The 17300-nt window shown below is 48.1% G+C and overlaps 1 protein-coding gene across 1 annotated transcript in view; it reads left to right on the top strand.

The window, feature by feature from the left end:
- The window catches only part of MED8 (mediator complex subunit 8), a 31560-nt gene that overhangs the window by 6541 nt on the left and 7719 nt on the right, over window positions 1–17300 (top strand). Inside the window, exons 2-6 of the mRNA XM_090049867.1 lie at window positions 8333–8451; window positions 10985–11129; window positions 11809–11949; window positions 12392–12473; window positions 13435–13683. Of these exons, the coding sequence (XP_089905993.1) occupies window positions 8333–8451; window positions 10985–11129; window positions 11809–11949; window positions 12392–12473; window positions 13435–13683 (736 nt within the window). The remainder of the gene's footprint in view (window positions 1–8332; window positions 8452–10984; window positions 11130–11808; window positions 11950–12391; window positions 12474–13434; window positions 13684–17300) is intronic.

Below are 17300 nucleotides of genomic sequence, written 5' to 3'. Positions count from 1 at the left end.
TGACCCCGATCATACGAGTGGCCCTCCTCTGAACTCTTTCCATATCGTCCACGTCCCTCTTGAAGTGTGGCGCCCAAAACTGGACGCAGTCCTCCAGCTGCGGCCTGACCAGTGCCGCATAGAGGGGGAGGATCACCTCCCTGGACCTGCTCGAGATGCATCTGTGGATGCATGACAGGGTACGATTGGCCTTCTTGACTGCCTCCCCACACTGCCGGCCCATGTTCATCGTGGAGTCAATGACGACTCCAAGATCCTTTTCCGTCTCCGTGCTGGCAAGAGGGGAGTTCCCCAACCTGTAAGTGTGGTGCCGGTTCTTCCTCCCCATGTGCAACACCTTGCACTTATCAGTGTTAAACCCCATCCTATTCTCATCCGCCCACCGTTGCAACCTGTCAAGGTCAGTTTGTAGCCTATTGCACCCTTCTAGTGCACCCACATCCCCCCACATCTTAGTGTCATCAGCAAACTTGAACAGGGTGCTTTCTACCCCCTCATCCAAGTCACTGATGAAGATGTTGAACAGTGCAGGCCCGAGGACCGAGCCCTGCGGAACCCCACTGCCCACATCCTTCCAGGTCGAGAAGAACCCATCCACTACCACCCTCTGGGTGCGGCCCTCCAACCAGTTGGCGACCCATTTGACCGTGTGGGCATCGACACCACAGTCTCCCAGCTTTTTGATGAGGACAGGGTGAGAGACAGTGTCGAAAGCCTTCCGGAAGTCCAAAAAGACTACATCCACAGCAACCCCTGCGTCTAATGATTTGGTGACCTGATCGTAAAAGGCCACCAGGTTGGTCTGACAAGACCTGCCACTGATGAACCCATGTTGGTTGCCCCTGAGCATGCATTCCCCCGCAAGGCCCTCCTGGATGTGTGCCAGGATAATTTTTTCAAAGAGCTTACCCGGGATTGAGGTCAGACTAACTGGCCTGTAATTTCCCGGGTCCTCTTTTTTTCCCTTTTTGAAGATAGGGACCACATTGGCCCTCTTCCAGTCCTCCGGCACCTCGCCAGAGCACCACGAGTGCTCATAGAGCCGTGCCAGGGGTCACGCAATGACCTCAGCCAGTTCCTGTAGAACCCTAGGGTGAAGATCGTCCGGACCAGCGGACTTGAACACGTCCAGCCTCTCCAGAAGTACCCTAACTAACTCCTCGCTAACCCTTGGCCCAGGCGTGTCTCTCTCGGGGCCCGAGGGGGGCCCAGCAGGGAGGTGGCTGAACTGGTCCCTACTTAGGAAGACAGAGGCAAAGAAATCGTTAAATATGTTAGCTTTGTCATCTGGCGTGATGACTAAGTTGCCCATCGTGTCCTGCAGGGGCCCCACATTACCCGGGACCCTCTTTTTACCCCCTATGTATTTGAAGAAGGACTTCTTATTGTCCTTAATCCGGGAAGCTAGTCCTATCTCCAACTCTGCCTTGGCCCTCCTGACTGCCCCCCTACATCCTCGGGCGACTATAACATAGTCCTTCTTGGCGATGACCCCATCTCTCCATTGGGTATATGCCTCCCTTTTAGCAAGGAGACATTCCCGGATGCTCTTAGTGAGCCATGGGGGTTTATGTGCCCTCCTGCTCCCTTTGACCCTTGTTGGGATTACCTCCCTTTGGGCATGGAGGATCGTCTCCTTAAGGAGCAACCACTCACCTTCGACATCTGATTCCCTTCCCCTCTGGGTCCTCAGCGCTTCCCCAACGATCCTCCTTAGCTTGTTGAAGTCAGCCCTCCTAAAGTCTAGGGCTGTTGCCTTGCTGCAGCCCTTTGCCACCTTACGCTGGATGGTGAATTCCAGCAAGCGATGATCACTGTCTCCCAGGTGGCCCATCACCCGCAGCCCCCTCACCAGGTCATCACCTGTGGCCAGCACCAGGTCCAACAAGGCGTCTCCCCTGGTGGGACTGTGCACCTCCTGGGTTAGATGGAGGTCCTGCACTCTGGCTAAGAACCGACGTGAGCGATCAGACTTGGCTGACTGCTCCTCCCAGCAGATGTCTGGGAAGTTCAGGTCCCCCATGATGACCACATCCTTAGCCCTCACTGCCTCTGTAAGCTGACCTAAGAATTCCTGGTCGAGCTCTTCTCCCTGGTTGGGAGGTCTATAGTAGACTCCCACCGTTAAGTCTCTCTCCCCTGGACTGCCTTTTACTCTAACCCAGAGCACCTCAGAGTGCCCCCCCTCTACCCCCTTGCTAATTAACGAGGAAGTATATTCCTCCTTGATGTAGAGTGCTACTCCTCCACCTTTCCTTCCTATCCTGTCCTTCCTGTATAGCCTATAGCCCTTGACACTCACCGCCCAGTCATGCGATGAGTCCCACCACGTTTCTGTGATCCCTACTATGTCAGGGCTGGTGACAGCTAGGAGGAGGGCGAGTTCCTCCTGCTTCTTCCCCATACTTTGAGCATTCGTGTAGAGGCATTTGAGGCCTTCAACGGTTGTGCCCACTGACCCCCTAGTCTCAGCAATGCCCCGTCCCCCATCGCTTACCTGTTTCTCCCTTTTGACCATTGGTCTGGGCTCGCTGGCTGTTGCTGGGCCTGGTAGTTCATCGTCTCCTCCGCCCTCATCTTCCCCCTCCCCCGACGAGCCTAGTTTAAAGCCCGCCGAAGGAGGTTCACCAACCTGGAAGAGAACACACGCTTACCTTTAGGGGAAAGGTGGAGCCCATCCCATCCCAGCATGTCTCTCATCACGATGTGCCGGTCATGGCTGAGGAAGCCAAAGCCCGCCTCGAAGCACTATTGATATTTTGCTTCAATAGAGAAACCTCTGTTTTATGAGCTTGAGTTCCTATCTATCACAGTCCTGCCTTTATGAATGATGGTTGCAGAAAGAAAGACTGGTCTTAATGCTTGCCTTGTAAACTAGTTCCCAAGATCCAGCTCTCCTGACCTTGGTGCTCTAGGCACCTGCCAGAAAGAGGATGTTTCACAAAAGGTACTTTGTGTGCCTCGACTTTGCCTTGGGCATTTGGGAAGAAAGAGATGGCCTGTAGAACTTCCAGATTCAGTCAGAGCTGGATGCAGAAGTTTGAGGTGCCATTCTCAAAATGCTCCCAAGACCAGGCCTGAGAAGGATTGTCAGACCAAAAGAGACTTCAAACTGTCCCATTTTACCCGTCCTAAATACCAGAGACCAAAAGGAGGGAGAAAGTGGTGCTGTTTCTTGAATTCCCATTCTTCCCCCAAGCAGGACTAGCTGGTTCTCAGTCAGCCAGTGCTGAGGGCAGCGGTAATTATGGAAGAATGTTGTAGAACCACTGAGAGGCTTGAAATAGGAATTTAAATGATCTTGATAGCTAGGTCTTATTGACAGAAACCACTGAAATTGCCTCACTTCTAGGATCCTTGGATTCATCCAGTTCAACTGCAGAAATTTCATCTACTGGCACATTTTCAAGGTTCTTAGATCAAAAAAGCTATCCCTGCCATTTTGAGCACTATATGCAACAACATAGAGATTGACCACAATTAAGCCACTGCTGCACATTTAGATGCTGCACAATTTTGGGGAGGTAACACATTGGAGGAAAACAGAAGAACATAAAGAGAGCTGGAAGATAAGTAGCCTTTGCAGATGTTGGTGGGAAACTCCTCCCTTTGCATAAGAAAATGAGAAAATCCTACCATCAGTGCAATGTTTGTTGTGCATTGTAATAGTAAATTTATTTTTAGCTGTCTTTGGAATCAAATCCACCTCACCTGTAAATTTCAGCTGGTATTCCATCAGGGCCACATGCTGTGTTGGTCTTCATCTGCTTAATGGCTTTCAAGGCCTCTTAATAAGTTAATAGATCTGCAAGGTGGAATACAGGGCATTGTGGAATGGCTTTGATGGTATCGTCTTCAACATTAGAATCTCAGTTCAGGGCTTTTGAAAGCGCTCCTCCATTATGTGCTGATAGTGGGACTGTCTTTTAGGAGTCTTGTTCCATCCTGACATTGGGGAGGGAGTGGGGGGAATGGCTTCTTTTGTGCTTGGCCCATAGATAGCTGTGGTTGCAGTGAAGAAGCTGCTTATGTCATGGCTGTTGGAAAACTTTTGAATCTCTTTTGCCTTGTCCTCCCAAGTTTCCAACAATGACAGGAGTGGATGCTTTATAGGGAGAGTACTGAACTGGTTATATCTAGGGCAGAGGTTCTCAAACTGGTCTCCAAGCTTCAGGTGGTCACCAGAAAGGTGACCTAAAGCTAAAGCTGACAAACATTACACCCGACTTCCTAGAACTTTGCTCCATAAAACAGGCACATCCATCACATGAGAAAGGTAAGACTCCTCATGGAGGGGAGGGGAGTGTGCATAGAACAAATCTGGCCCATGGGGCCAGCTCTGCACTAGTCATTTGGCCCATGGACCAGTCCTACACCACTTCTCCATCTCATGGGGCCAAATGAGTTTGATACCCTTGACCTTGAGTGAACTATCCCCTGTTCATTACCTGACTTGGCATCCACTGTCATTGGTTTAGAGATACCAGAGGATACATCTTTGACTCTTCTGTTTAATAGCTACTAATAGACCTGGCATCTATTCATTGATTTAGAATTTGCTTATGCCTCTTTGAGCTATTAGTCAAATAAGATGCTACCCTGCCCTGCCTTCTGCCTGACTTCAGACTGCCACAGCTAACTACTCACCCCTCTGAGATACTGTTCCAGGCTGTCTGCCGAATCCACCATGGTGACTCTTTTTGAGACTCCTTTTCTCATTACCCAGTTGAGCTTTGCAGCCATAAAGGCCAGGGGGCTTATTTTAATGAAAGCTGAATGTCAGGGGCCCTAACAGGCAGCCCAGCTGGGCTAAGTGCCTAGGCCCGGGCTTTGACTGGCAGCCCTAACCCCACTAATGATTCCAACTGGCCATAGGCTGGGCCTCCTGACTGGCTGCTGGAAGAGCAGCTTCCCCATTCTGCTCCAGCTGTTGCAGCAGGCTCTAGGCCAGCCGTCAGTTCTGATTAAGATCTCCTTTGGGAAGTCTCTGTTCCTGATCCTGCTTGGCTGTGTTCTTGGACTCCAGCTTGTGGATTTTCCCTTGGATCTGATAACCTGGACTCTGACCTGGCCTAAATTTTGGAATTTGCTTCTGGGTTTCGCTTTGGATCTCATAACTTGGCATTTGACTCCCAAAACCTGACTTAGCTCATGTTTTAGACTCCGCCCCTGACTCCTGCTTCTTCCCCCACTGCCCTAACCAGTAGTCCAGACTGCCTGTGACCCAGTCCTTAAAGTTATTACAGACATTCTGGAGCCCAAATTATGCAACACTTTTAAAAAGTGAGTGACTGTGCAGCCATAATCCCTTTGTATGGGCTTCTTCTTAACACTCTCCAAATGTTTTTTGTGGTGGTGGCAGCCCTGCCCACTTAACTGGCTCCATGCAGTTTGATGCACCAGTTACAATTACTTGACATTCAATGGCTGCAGCCTCTAGAAATGGTGACACCATTGCCAGGATCGTCAGATGTGGTGGCAGCATGATTGTTTGCTAGGTCTGTAACAGTGTGAGGGGAAGGCACGGTCCCAGAGGGCATTACAACTGTGGGTGGCACGTACAAAAAAAAAAGAGGAGGAAGCAAACTCCTGTTTTCCTGTTTGTATGTGCTTACACTTTACTAGCAGTGATGGGGAGACTAACAGCCCTTGCACATGTTCTTTTAAAGTGGATCAACAGCAGAACTGCCCCTGTGATATGGGTGAGGAATCAGAGGTACAGTTAGAATGATGTATTCCAGAGTTGTACTGTCTGTGGTCGACCTTCATGGTTTCATGTGGTCTTACCCCTGGAGCTGTGAAGAACCTCCCAAATATGCGCTGAATGCGTCCTGATACAGTGACATTTGTCAGTCTGCAGAGAGCCTGCAGCAGTTTCTCAGAGGAAGGAACAGTTCCATTCATCTTCGGAATTAACACTAAAACCTAGTTATGCCAGCATTCACACAGTCGGTGCTAACTATTTCACTGCTGGCCATTTTAGCAGGAATAGCTAAAATGTGCATCCAAAACTGCTCTCCTGGGTGCATGCTGGAAACTCACCTGTCCCCTATTTTCCAGAACCCCTGGTTTTTCTTCTGACAGTTTCTGCAACGAAAAGTTACATATACTTAGCACAGAATTCTGCAGCTCAGTGAAAACTAAAAGCTTGAGTCACTGCCTGAAATACATTAATTCCATGTGGATAGCACTAAGAAAATGGAGTTTATTCTACTTTTTGTTTAGTTTAATAAACTCAGTTAAAAAAAAGCATAGGACGGCACTACATACCTCAGGGACTTTGCTGCAGAATGTGGGTCAGGCTGAGTGAGGAACGTAAAAGGCCTGGAGAATCAATGGATCTAAGCACCCAGCTTTACTCTTTGCTTATTAAATCCCACTGTTTCTCTGCTATCTCCCTTCTCAGCTGCAGGAAAAATAATAGTAAACTATTCTTGATAGATTTTCATGGATAACTAGTCCAGCACTTCTAGAAGTTGTTAGCAGTTAGGGAGTTAGGGCCTTGTTACAGGCCCTAACAAATGTTGATCAGTATTAGTACTAGCTTGGATTTTGGAGCAATCACACCCTTAGTCTAGAAACCTTCTCTGACTGTCCCCGACCTCCACAACTGTCACTTGCGACTAGAGGCCTGGTGAGCAGGGGCAGGACTAGGAGCCGTAGCTGTGAGTTGCCACTAGAGGGCTGGGGAGCCAGAACAGGCTTCTGCCCCTGCTTTACAGGCAGGGATGTGAGATCCAGGAATCCTGGAGGACTTCAACTTGAGCTACATCTGTGGGGAGTGGCCACATCTTAAGGGAACAGGAGTTGGGTTGTGCAGATCAGAGATAATCCTGTCCTGGGGTGGGGTAACAGTGAGCCGCATAATAAGTGTTTAACACCACTTTAAGGATTTGTTATGTAGTTTGAAGTTATGCCACTCCAGTGCACGCAGGATAGCAGCTCTTGGTGAGACCACTGGTGCTCTCATGCTGGGAGTGCTTCATTTCCTCATGGCAGTACAGGCGTGAATCAGCTTTTGGAATATTCTGCAGACCATGACTGTCCTGCTGGGATAAGCCAAGCCTCCAAATGAGCCCTACTGAAATGAAGGGCAGAATTTTCTAGGTCTCTTGCAGATTAACACTGAAACCTAGTCAGGCTTGTGTCTCCAGGACCTGGGCTTGATTCCTGAGAGGCTCTTGTTCTTCTAGCTGTTATACATGTCTCTGTCCAGTCAGCTCTTGAAAGGCTAAAAGCTTCTGAGGTTGTGTTAGCAGAGGTTAAGACGTGGCACGGAAGACAGCTGGACATGGACAGTCATAAATTGCTCTTAATTTCATTTATCTCCATATAAACGACAGTGAGTTCACGCACAGTGTTCAAAATGAGTTATGCATTGGCTCCGTTACAGCTTGGAGGACACATGGGGTGTTCTGAACTTCCAGTGTAACAGTGCCCAGGTATCCAGTCCATGTACTTCTGTGACCTAGCTAAACAGAATTCAGTGAACCCAAGAGTGGCCTTCAGGGGAAAGCTCTCATCTTCTCATGACCATCAAAGATTCCTAGCAAGTTCTTCAGTGAAGTCTATTCTGGCCTGGCACCATCCACAAAAAAAATAACATAAAATAAAGCCCAGTACCAAGTGTGGAGTGAGACAGAGAGAGAGACAGGATGGAAGGATTTACTTTCTCAATCATTTCTCTCGGCCACCCTCTTCGGTGAGGTTGTGTTTATCACCCGTCAGTCTTGTGTTAGCAGTTTACTGGGGCAGGGGTCTTAAAACATGTGTTATGAAGTGTTTTGTGTAACTTGTTGTGCAAACTAGTTGCAGTAGCTGAGATTCCAGAGTGCTTTTGGAAGAAGGTGGGAGGGGGGGAAGGCAGGAGGTTGCCTGGTGCCATTGGTTGTGAGACCCTCCCATCTTCTGGTGGGTGGCAGACTGTGCTACAGATTCTGCCACCTGCCATCCCCAAGGGTGTCTGTGGAGATGCTGTATACAGTGACTGAAGTTCTTTGGGGTGAAAGGTGGTAGTCAGGGGGTTTTGTGCATCCAGATGTTTGGACATCCCTCATCACCAGAGTGTTGGAGCACTTCTCACAAGTTAAAAAATGACAGTGGGAACAGAGGCTCCCTGGCAACTGGAAGCAGCAGTTGCCCAAGGAGAGAGCAGTAAATGGCAGGGAAGGTGGGTAGTGGCTTGAGCCTTAGCTGAAGCAAGGGTGGAGATCAGATATAGTGGAGCTTGGGAAACGAAGGAAAGAATCAGTGCCCCAACATAAGGGAAATGATCTAGCAGCAAGGAAAGTACTAAGCCATGACCTAATCCCTGTCTTTCTGCTTTCTGTAGAGGGAAGAGAAACAGCTTGAGGTGACCCTTGAAGCACTTATCAGCCAGGTGGCTGACTTGAAGAATTCCTTGGTCAGCTTCATCTATAAGCTAGAGAATGAGTATGACCGTCTCACCTGGTAAGGGTCTGTGCCTGTATTGGGGTGGGGAGTCCCTGCTGCTTTATTCTGTTATGCACTCTGTTCCCAAACTGTTTCATGGGCCACTTGCTGGGGTTGCAGAGACCTGGCAGATCACACAGCCCTTATTTCCAGCTGTTAAATCACATTAAAGAAGCCAAAAAAAAAATCTTAATGTTACCTTTTTGTATTGGTGCCTGCTGAGGTTGCCATTTAGAGATCATGTGATTATGAATGGAGAGAGGTGTTCACAACCTTCTCTGGAGAAACATAGGCATTAGATTCAGCAGTTGACCTTCTGAACAAAATGGCAGTCCCAAGGGATCAACAGAAGTAGAAGCGTCTTCATACTGGGCAGGACAGATTTGCTCTCTGATCCAAAGTGGCTTATCTAGCCACAATTGATTGTTCTGCAGTGCTGCTTTAAGCTAGCAACCAAAGAGGCAGCTAAAAGCAACAGCAGCTGAAAAGACAGCAGCAAGACTGTGAGTAGTAGTCATCTCTAGATCCAGAGGCTGCACTCTGCTGTTCTCTTGTTATGTGTTTGTTGTCTTTTGCCTTAAAGGAAGTGGCATTTTCCTCTAAAAGGACACTTATTACATTTATTTTTTTTAAAGAAAAAACTAACATACAGGATGTTTTCCCTGCGAAAACAACTAAGAGAAAATAAATGAAGAGCTCTAGCTCTGTTAAAAACAAAAGCCTTACTCCATCTTTTTATATCTCTTTTTCCTTGAAAATGTAATTAAAAATTACCTACTTTTAATGGTAACTGTTACCATGGGACTAAGCAGGTCTTGGACCTTGGTCTCAGAACTCCAAGCCACATCTATTTACTTCAGCATTATACAGTGATAGGGTCCTGTCAACACCATTTTCTCTTCAGGGCCCACTTATTTCATTGGCTGGGTATACCTTAAGTGAAATCTATATGGGGAAGGTATCTGGAAGGTCAGTACATGCCTTAAGTTAGAAGCTGTCCATTTCTTATTCCTGGCCTTTGATTGCTACATTACCCCTGCCACTAGTACAGTGTTTGCCAAGATGTGGTGAGGTAGAGCATAGAGGAGGCATTCACCTTCTGAAGATGCGTAAGGGCAAGGTGGCCAACCTGCTCATCAAGAGATGCACTCTCCACTTAACATCAGCTGCTAGCACAAATATCAAGTGCTGCTAATGTTTATATCTTGCATTGTAAGTGGCTTGCAGCATTGTCAGAATTTTCCTAGTGAATCCTCCAAGGAGTGCAAGCTAAAGGGGGCTTTGATGGGATTTATCAAACAAGCCTGCAGCCTGAAACATAGTCTGTTTCAAAGGAATTATAGGGTCATAGGAAAGTAGGGCTGGAAGGGACCTTGCAAGGTCACATCTATTCCAGCCCCTTGCGCAAGTTGGATCACCCCTGATTAAATTATCCCAGCCAAGTAAGTCTAAGCTGCTCTTGAAAATTTCCAGGTATGGAGATTCCACAGCTTCTCCAGACAACCTATTCCAATGCTTGACTATCCATGGAGTCAGAACATTCCTCCCCATCTCCAGCCTACATTTTCCCTGCTGTAGCTTGAAGCCATTGCTCCTAGTCCTGTCTCCTACAGCCACAGAGAAAAGCCCATCTCTATCTTCTCTGTAATCACTCTTCAGGTATTTGAAGACTGTCCTCAGATCCTCCCTCAGCATTTTCTTCTCCAGTTTAAAGGACCCTGGTTCTTTCAGCCTCTCCTCACACATTCTGCTTCCCAGGCCCCTAATCATTTTTGCCACTCTGTGCTGGGCTCTTTCGAAACTGTCCACATCCTTCGTCATGTGTGGGCCCAAAACTGAGCACAGTGCTCTAGGGAAGGCCTCACCAGTGTTGAACAGTGCAAAAGATTTGCTTATTTTGACTTACAAGTGGCAGTCCTATTGGTGCAATCCAGGATGCTGTTGGCTTTTTTTGCAACAAGAGCATACTGTTGGCTCATATTCTACTTCTGGTCCACTGTAACCCTCAGGTCCTCTGCCTAGGACCAAAAGAGATCTTCCAAGCCATTGGGTTCAGCCCCCTGTGATCACAGGCATCCCTACAATACACCTTTAACTAGAAGGGTCTGTGAGGGGTCTTACTGTCAGTAGCCAAGCTAAAAACTTGTTCTTTTCTCTGCTTGTTAGAAGCCCATGTCTTGGCTGCTGCCCTACAGGTTGTGTTGGGGTAGCAACAGTGATGAGGAAGATATCTGGTCTGTGTGTAACTTGCAGCACCCAGGCACTCTTCCTCCTCTCCCCTTCCAGTAGAACTGGGAACAGCCCTGCATCATGCTCCCCTGGCTTTGTACAGAGGGTAAGGTTGGTTTTACACTCATGCACTAGTGTTTGGCCTGAGCTTTCTGCTTTTGGAGTAGGATTTCCAGAATACCAGTGCCCACCTCTCCCCTGAAACAGAGGGGTTGTGAGTCTCTTAGAGCCAAGTAGATGATGACCTGACCAAGCTGTAGGAATGTGCTGCACCTGTCTCCCATGTCCCTTTCCAGATCTACCCTCCCTTTTGCTGTTCCAGGCCCTCAGTACTAGACAGCTTTGCACTGCTCTCAGGACAGCTGAACACACTGAACAAAGTGTTGAAGCATGAGAAGACTCCGCTACTGCGTAACCAGGTCATCATCCCCCTGGTGCTGTCTCCAGACCGGGATGAGGAAATCATGGTGAGAACCTGGCAGATCTACTCCCTACTAAGTGTTGTCCAAGAGGTGCACTCCTTGCACCTGTCTGTGCTTAGCCTTTTCCCTACTCTAGTAGCATGGGGAGATGAACAAGCAGTCCTTGGGGAGGGAGGGATGGGTCGTCCCAGTGCTGTTTTGTCAGCACCGCTCCCCCCACAAGCATTCATCTGGGTGCATTTTATATTTGTTCCAGGTTGCAAAAATGCAGTGGCCATGAAGCTGAGGCCTGCAGAGAAACAGTCTCCCCTTGGGTACACATAGACCTCCTTACTGCTTACTCAGGGGCTCTGGGTCAGTTGAGCTCATTCCAGCAAGAGTCAACACTTTGGATCATGTCCTGTCCCTTCCCTTCCCTTCCCCCACCAACAAGGAAATGCCTTACAGATCCTGGACCCCTCCCCTCCCTCCTGCCCCCACTGTGAGCAGCCAGCCCCAGCCCAAAGGAACCATTAACTAGGCCTGTCTGTTGAGGTTGCCATCCTGACAGGCAACTCTCAGAATGCTTGGTAATGCAGTGGTGGGTGCAGTCTGAAAGCCAGATAAGTCTCAGTGCCCCAACGGTCCAGAGCTTTGTGGATGCCAGTTGCCAGTATGGCTCTGGCTCCTGTTTTGGCTGTGCAACGGCATTGGGCCCTGAGTGTGGCCTGTCCCATTGTTTCAGCGACAGACAGAAGGTCGCGTGCCGGTCTTCAGTCATGAGGTGGTGCCTGACCATCTGCGGACCAAGCCTGACCCAGAAGTGGAGGAGCAGGAGAAGCAGCTGATCACGGATGCAGCCCGAATCAGTCCTGATGTGGCACAGGTAGGCAGAAAACAACTAGATGTTGCCCCGGCTTCTGTCCTGAGGACAGGGTTTAGCCCAGCCGTAGGTCGCCAGGTTCCCTCTTTCTCTGTCTGGCACCTGAATTGCTGCAGCCCTTGTTCTTCCCTACTCCAATTATTCTTTCCTTCTGCTTGTGGCCTTCTTCCTTTCTCTTTTTGTGATTTCTCCAGCTGACCCAGATTCTCCAACCTCCTTCCAATGCAGTAGCACCCTAACCATGTCCTGCTCTGAAAGATCAATGATTGCCTTGCCTCATATAGCATCCCCTGCTCTGTGCCTTAGAAGCATGTTCCCTGGACTCCACCACTGAAGCACTTGTATTCATTCGGGCAGGAGCTGGGACAGGGTTTGTTCATGAACCTTGCTGACTGGTATTGGGTTAGAGATGTCCTTCCATCTTCTGGTTGCTTTCACTTTGCAGAAACAGATCCAGAGCCTGAACAAAATGTGTTCAAATCTGCTGGAGAAAATCAGCAAGGAGGAACGGGAGTCTGAAAGTGGAGGTACGGGTACCAGGCAAAGGCAAGTGCAGAGTCCGCAGGGCCAGTGTGAGAGGCATGGCCCTGGTATTGCACAGCCCCTGGAACCAGAAGGGAGCAGAAGTACAGAAAGGAAGAGGAGGAAGGGTCAACAGGCATCTGGGCTTGTGACTACTCTGTTTTGGAAAGGAGTCAAGAAGGTGGGAGAACGGTTTCATTTGTGCCTGTCCAGGTTTTCTCTGCTTCATGGAAACCAGATTGATGAATACTGACCCTGCCAGAAGTGTCATTCTGGCCTCTTCTGTAAGGTTGATTTAGATGCCCATGGGAGATTGGACACTTATTTACTCGCATTTGCAAGCAAAGCACTCTAATTCACATAAATGAATCAGTAGTGCTGTGCAAAGGTAGGAGAGCATGGAAACTCTTTAGCCAGACTTGAGAGAGTCCAGAATATACCAGGTGGCAGCTCCCATTTGGTATTTCATATCCTGTGTATAATGGTCTTTCTGGACATACTGTCAGCCTGTCCTGTCACCTTGCATTCTGCCCTTATCCTGTGCACCCAGCTATGCTCCCACAATGGTCAAAGGTATTATTACTTTGTGCATTGTTGACATTGTGCATGGTGCTGCCTGGGACTGAAGTCAGATGCTCTCTGTAAGTGGGAGGAGGAGGGTGGTGGCTGGGCCAATGCATGCAGGGGGTGTTTGTGTGCAGCAGTAAGGAGGTGGCTTAGGTAGAGACCTCAGAGGAAACCGAGTCCAAGCCTGGTAGCCCAGCTGTCATGGCTACTTTACTTTGCTCTCTTCCCAAAGAGAGGAGGGGGATCCCTACTGCTGGTCCATCCTTCCTTTCTTTTCTGTCCTAACATTGATACAGGTTCATAGTTGCAGGCACAAGCTCCTTTCCTACTTGAGGGTGCCTCTTGAGAAGCATCTGTGGGCTTGTTGAAATGCACCAGAAGTCTCTTCTTTCCCTGCAGGTTTACGGCAAAACAAGCAAACCTTCAACCCTACTGACACCAATGCCTTGGTAGCAGCAGTGGCATTTGGAAAAGGCCTGTCCAACCGGAGGCCTCCAGGCTCAGCGGGGCCTGTCCAGTCAGGTCAGCCAGGCACTGGCCCCATCATAGCAGGGGCTTCTGGCATGCAGCAGGTCCAGATATCAGGTGCACCAACCCCACAGCAGCCAATGCTTGCAGGAGTGCAGATGTCACAAGCAAGCCAGCCAGGTAAATAAGTGGTACACCACAGTGTGCCTGAAATGCAGATGGGAAGAAAGAGCAGAACACAGGAGTGGGGAAGATCCAAAGAGAGCCTTAGGGCAGAGATCCTAACCCAGGCACCACACCTGGGGAGAAGTGGCTTTGAGGGCCTGGTGGGAGACAGGAACGTGTTTCAGGGCAGTGAGAGCAGAGGGTCTATGGCATGGATCTGAGGTAAGCTGCATTCCAGTGAGACCATGGTATTAAAATCCAGATACTGAAGAGCTGTTGCATATTTGTGGGCATTAAGGCCAGAAGGGACTGCTGTAATTATTTAGGCTAACTTGACATGCAGAGCACGGGCCAAAGCCTTGCCCAGTATCTCTTGCAATCTGCCTAACATCTGCTTTTTCTCAACCACAAGCTCTTCTAGAAACACCCAGTCTGGGGACTCTGTGCCAGAAGAACCGACAGGGGTGTCCCTTATGAATCAGTTGCAGCAGTTCATCACTGCTATGGTTAAAAACATATAACTAATTTCCATTTGCTGCTGTCTCTAAAAACCTTTAACAGAAGAGTCCAATTGTCTTAGGTCTGACAGTCATGCAAGTTTAAACTTATCTAAGAAATCCTATGCATGGAGCAGCAATCAGGATTAGTGTTTGGAGTGGCAGGTATCTCAGAAAAGGGACAGCGTAGCCGAGTAGCCTGAGATAACTTAGGGCTCCTACACAGCCCAAGCAGAGGGGGTATAGGAACCCTATATACCCCTTGGAGAAGTATAAAACAGTGGTGCTCAACCTCTGGCCTGATGGACTGTGTCATCTCTCCAGAAGTGTTGCAGCAGGGGAAGTGGTGGCAGCATTAATTGCTGCAGCTTCTATGCGGCTTCTTGGTTGTGAAGAAAACCTTTCAACTATCACAGTTGTAAGTGATGAAATGAGGCCTGCCTGAGTTTGCAGACAAGCTGAAATAACAGCTTTGAGAGGCTAGTATTGCCTTGTATGTTTCGTTGGGGGTGTTTATGGTGAAGTTTAGCAGCGAGCGTCAGCATTGTTAGCTGTTCCGCTGTCGATCATTTGAGCAGAACCCTCTGGCTCAAGTATTCGCCAAGAGCCCCACTCTTCTTTCCCAGGTGCTGAAAGCCCAGTGCCAGGGCCTACAGCTTCCACATCCAATTTCTGTCATGCACTTAGGCTGCCTCCACTGAAATCCTGCAACCTTCCAAGCAATCCTCCAAGCACCAAATGTGGGGCAGCCAGAATCCACTGAATGAGACACCACGTGGAAAACAATGATCATGCCGTTCATTTTGCTGTTTCCTTCACTAAGAATCTCATTTCCAAAATTATTCTGAAGCTGTCATAGAATCCAGGGGTAGCCAGTAGGACATTAGAGGGGGGTGTCACATTGGCTGAAGTTGGTCAGAAAGGCGGTTTCATGATAATATAGGCATTTAGGTGGAAAATGCATTTGAGCAGTAGTCTCAACCCTAAATTAACAATGTTTTTGTGCAGGAATTAGACAGGAATTTGCAGTGTGCCATGGCAGCAAGAAGCCCGTGTGATTTTTGACTGCATCCCCTGAGGCATTGCCTTCCAGAGCAAGAGGATGAAAAGGAAAAGAACAGCAGTAATATTATAATGGGGGTCTACTATAGACTACCAATTCAGGAAGAAGAGGTGGATGAGGTACTCAGGGAGATAACAAGCACATCCAAACATTATGAGATGGTACTAAGGGGGGAGTTTAACTTCCCTGATATCTGTTGGAAGAATAGTACAGTCAACATAATGTCTAGGAGGTTCTTAATGAACAGAGCACAACTATCTTGGTTCTTACTCTGACCAACAAGGAAGAATTGATTGAGAACATGAAGTTGTTTGGAAACTTGGGAGAAAGTGATTGTGGTATGATAGAATTCATCACTCTGAGAAAGAGGAAGTCTGAGGTTAGTTGAACGAAAATACTGGACTTTAAAAAGGCAGATTTCAGCCAATTCAGAGAATAGCAGGGAAAGGTCTGTGGGCAGGTTAAAGAGTAAAGGGCCCAGGAGGATGGCAGCTTCTAAAGAGGCATAACATTGAAACCTCAACAAGAAACTATTTCATCATGGTGGAAACCAGAGGAGACTGATGTGATATGCAGGGAACTCCTTAGATCCTGCAAAATCGGAAGGAAAACATACAGGCAGTGGAAGGAAAGATGCATCACTAAGTCATAGCAAAAACATGCAGGGACAAAATCAGGAAAACAAACATAAAAGATAAGTTACACCTGGAGGGGGAACTTAAAAGACAACAAGAAGGGGATTTATATATATATAGTGCTCTGAAAAAATAAGGTCCATTGTTTAATAGTCAGGTGAAGCTATTACCAGAAGATGCAAAAAAAGGCAGAGCTACTCATTGGCTACTTTGCCTTAGTCTTCCCCAAAAATAAACTGCAACCTGATGGCTAATAAAATAACATAGACAAAAAAGGAGAAAGGCTGAGGCCATGGTAACTGAAGAGCGTGTCGGAGATCTTTTGATTAACAGAATAAATTTAAGTCACCAGGTCCTAATGAAATTCATCTCATGATGCTGAAGGAACAAGTCGAAAGGATCTAGGAGCCATTCGCAATAACATTTAAAAATTGTGGGAGGCAGACAAGGTTCCAGAGAACTGGAAAAGGGCTAATGTAGTGCCTGTAAAAAATGTAAGTGGACACCTGGGGCATTATAGACCAGTCACCTGGACCTCAGTACTCAAATAGATATTGGTCTCAATTTGTAAACATTTGGAGGAGGAAAGATTGATCACTAGCAATCATCATGGACTAATTAAAAACAAAAAATGCTGAACTAATTTAATCTACTTCGACGAAGTAACCAGTTGGGTGGATGAAGGGAATGCAGTGGCATAATGTACTTGGACTTCAGTGTGGCTTTTGTTAAAGTTCTCCATGACCGTAGAAATGAATTTTACATGGATAGATGAAATTTCTGAGAGGTGGATACATATTGGCTCAGTAACTACAAGCAAAGGGTAATTATAAATGGATCTGTGTCAGAATAGAGGAGGATTCAAGTGGGATTTCATAGTTTCTAGGGTCGGAAGGCACCTGAGCAGATCATCTAGTCCAACCCCATGCCATGGCAGGAAATAATACTGGGGTCAAATGACCCCAGCAAGATGTTCATCTAATCTCCTCTTAAACACCCCCAGGGTAGGAGCCAGCACCACTTCTCTTGGAAGCTGGTTCCAGACCCTAGCCTCCCTGACCGTGAAGTAGCGCCTCCTGATATCTAACCTAAACCTACCCTCTGCCAGCTTGTGACCGTTATTCCTGGTCACTCCTGGCGGTGCTCGGGGGAACAGGGACTCCCCCAATGCCTGCTGGTCCCCCCGACTAGTTTATAACAGGCCACAAGATCCCCCCTCAGCCTTCTCTTTTGGAGGCCGAACAGGTTCAGGTCCCGTAGCCTCTCCTCATAGGGCCTGCCCTGTTGTCCCCTGATCATATGAGTGGCCCTCCTCTGGACCCTCTCAATGCTGTCGACATCCCTCTTGAAGTGCAGCACCCAGAACTGGACACAGTACTCCAGCTGCGGCCTGACCAGTGCCGCATAGAGGGGGAGAATCACCTTTTTAGACCTGCT

Source organism: Crocodylus siamensis, chromosome 5 (assembly GCF_052110815.1).
Source record: "Crocodylus siamensis isolate JL-2025a chromosome 5, ASM5211081v1, whole genome shotgun sequence".
NCBI classification, from domain to species: domain Eukaryota; kingdom Metazoa; phylum Chordata; order Crocodylia; family Crocodylidae; genus Crocodylus; species Crocodylus siamensis.
This window is presented reverse-complemented; position numbering and strand designations above follow the sequence as displayed.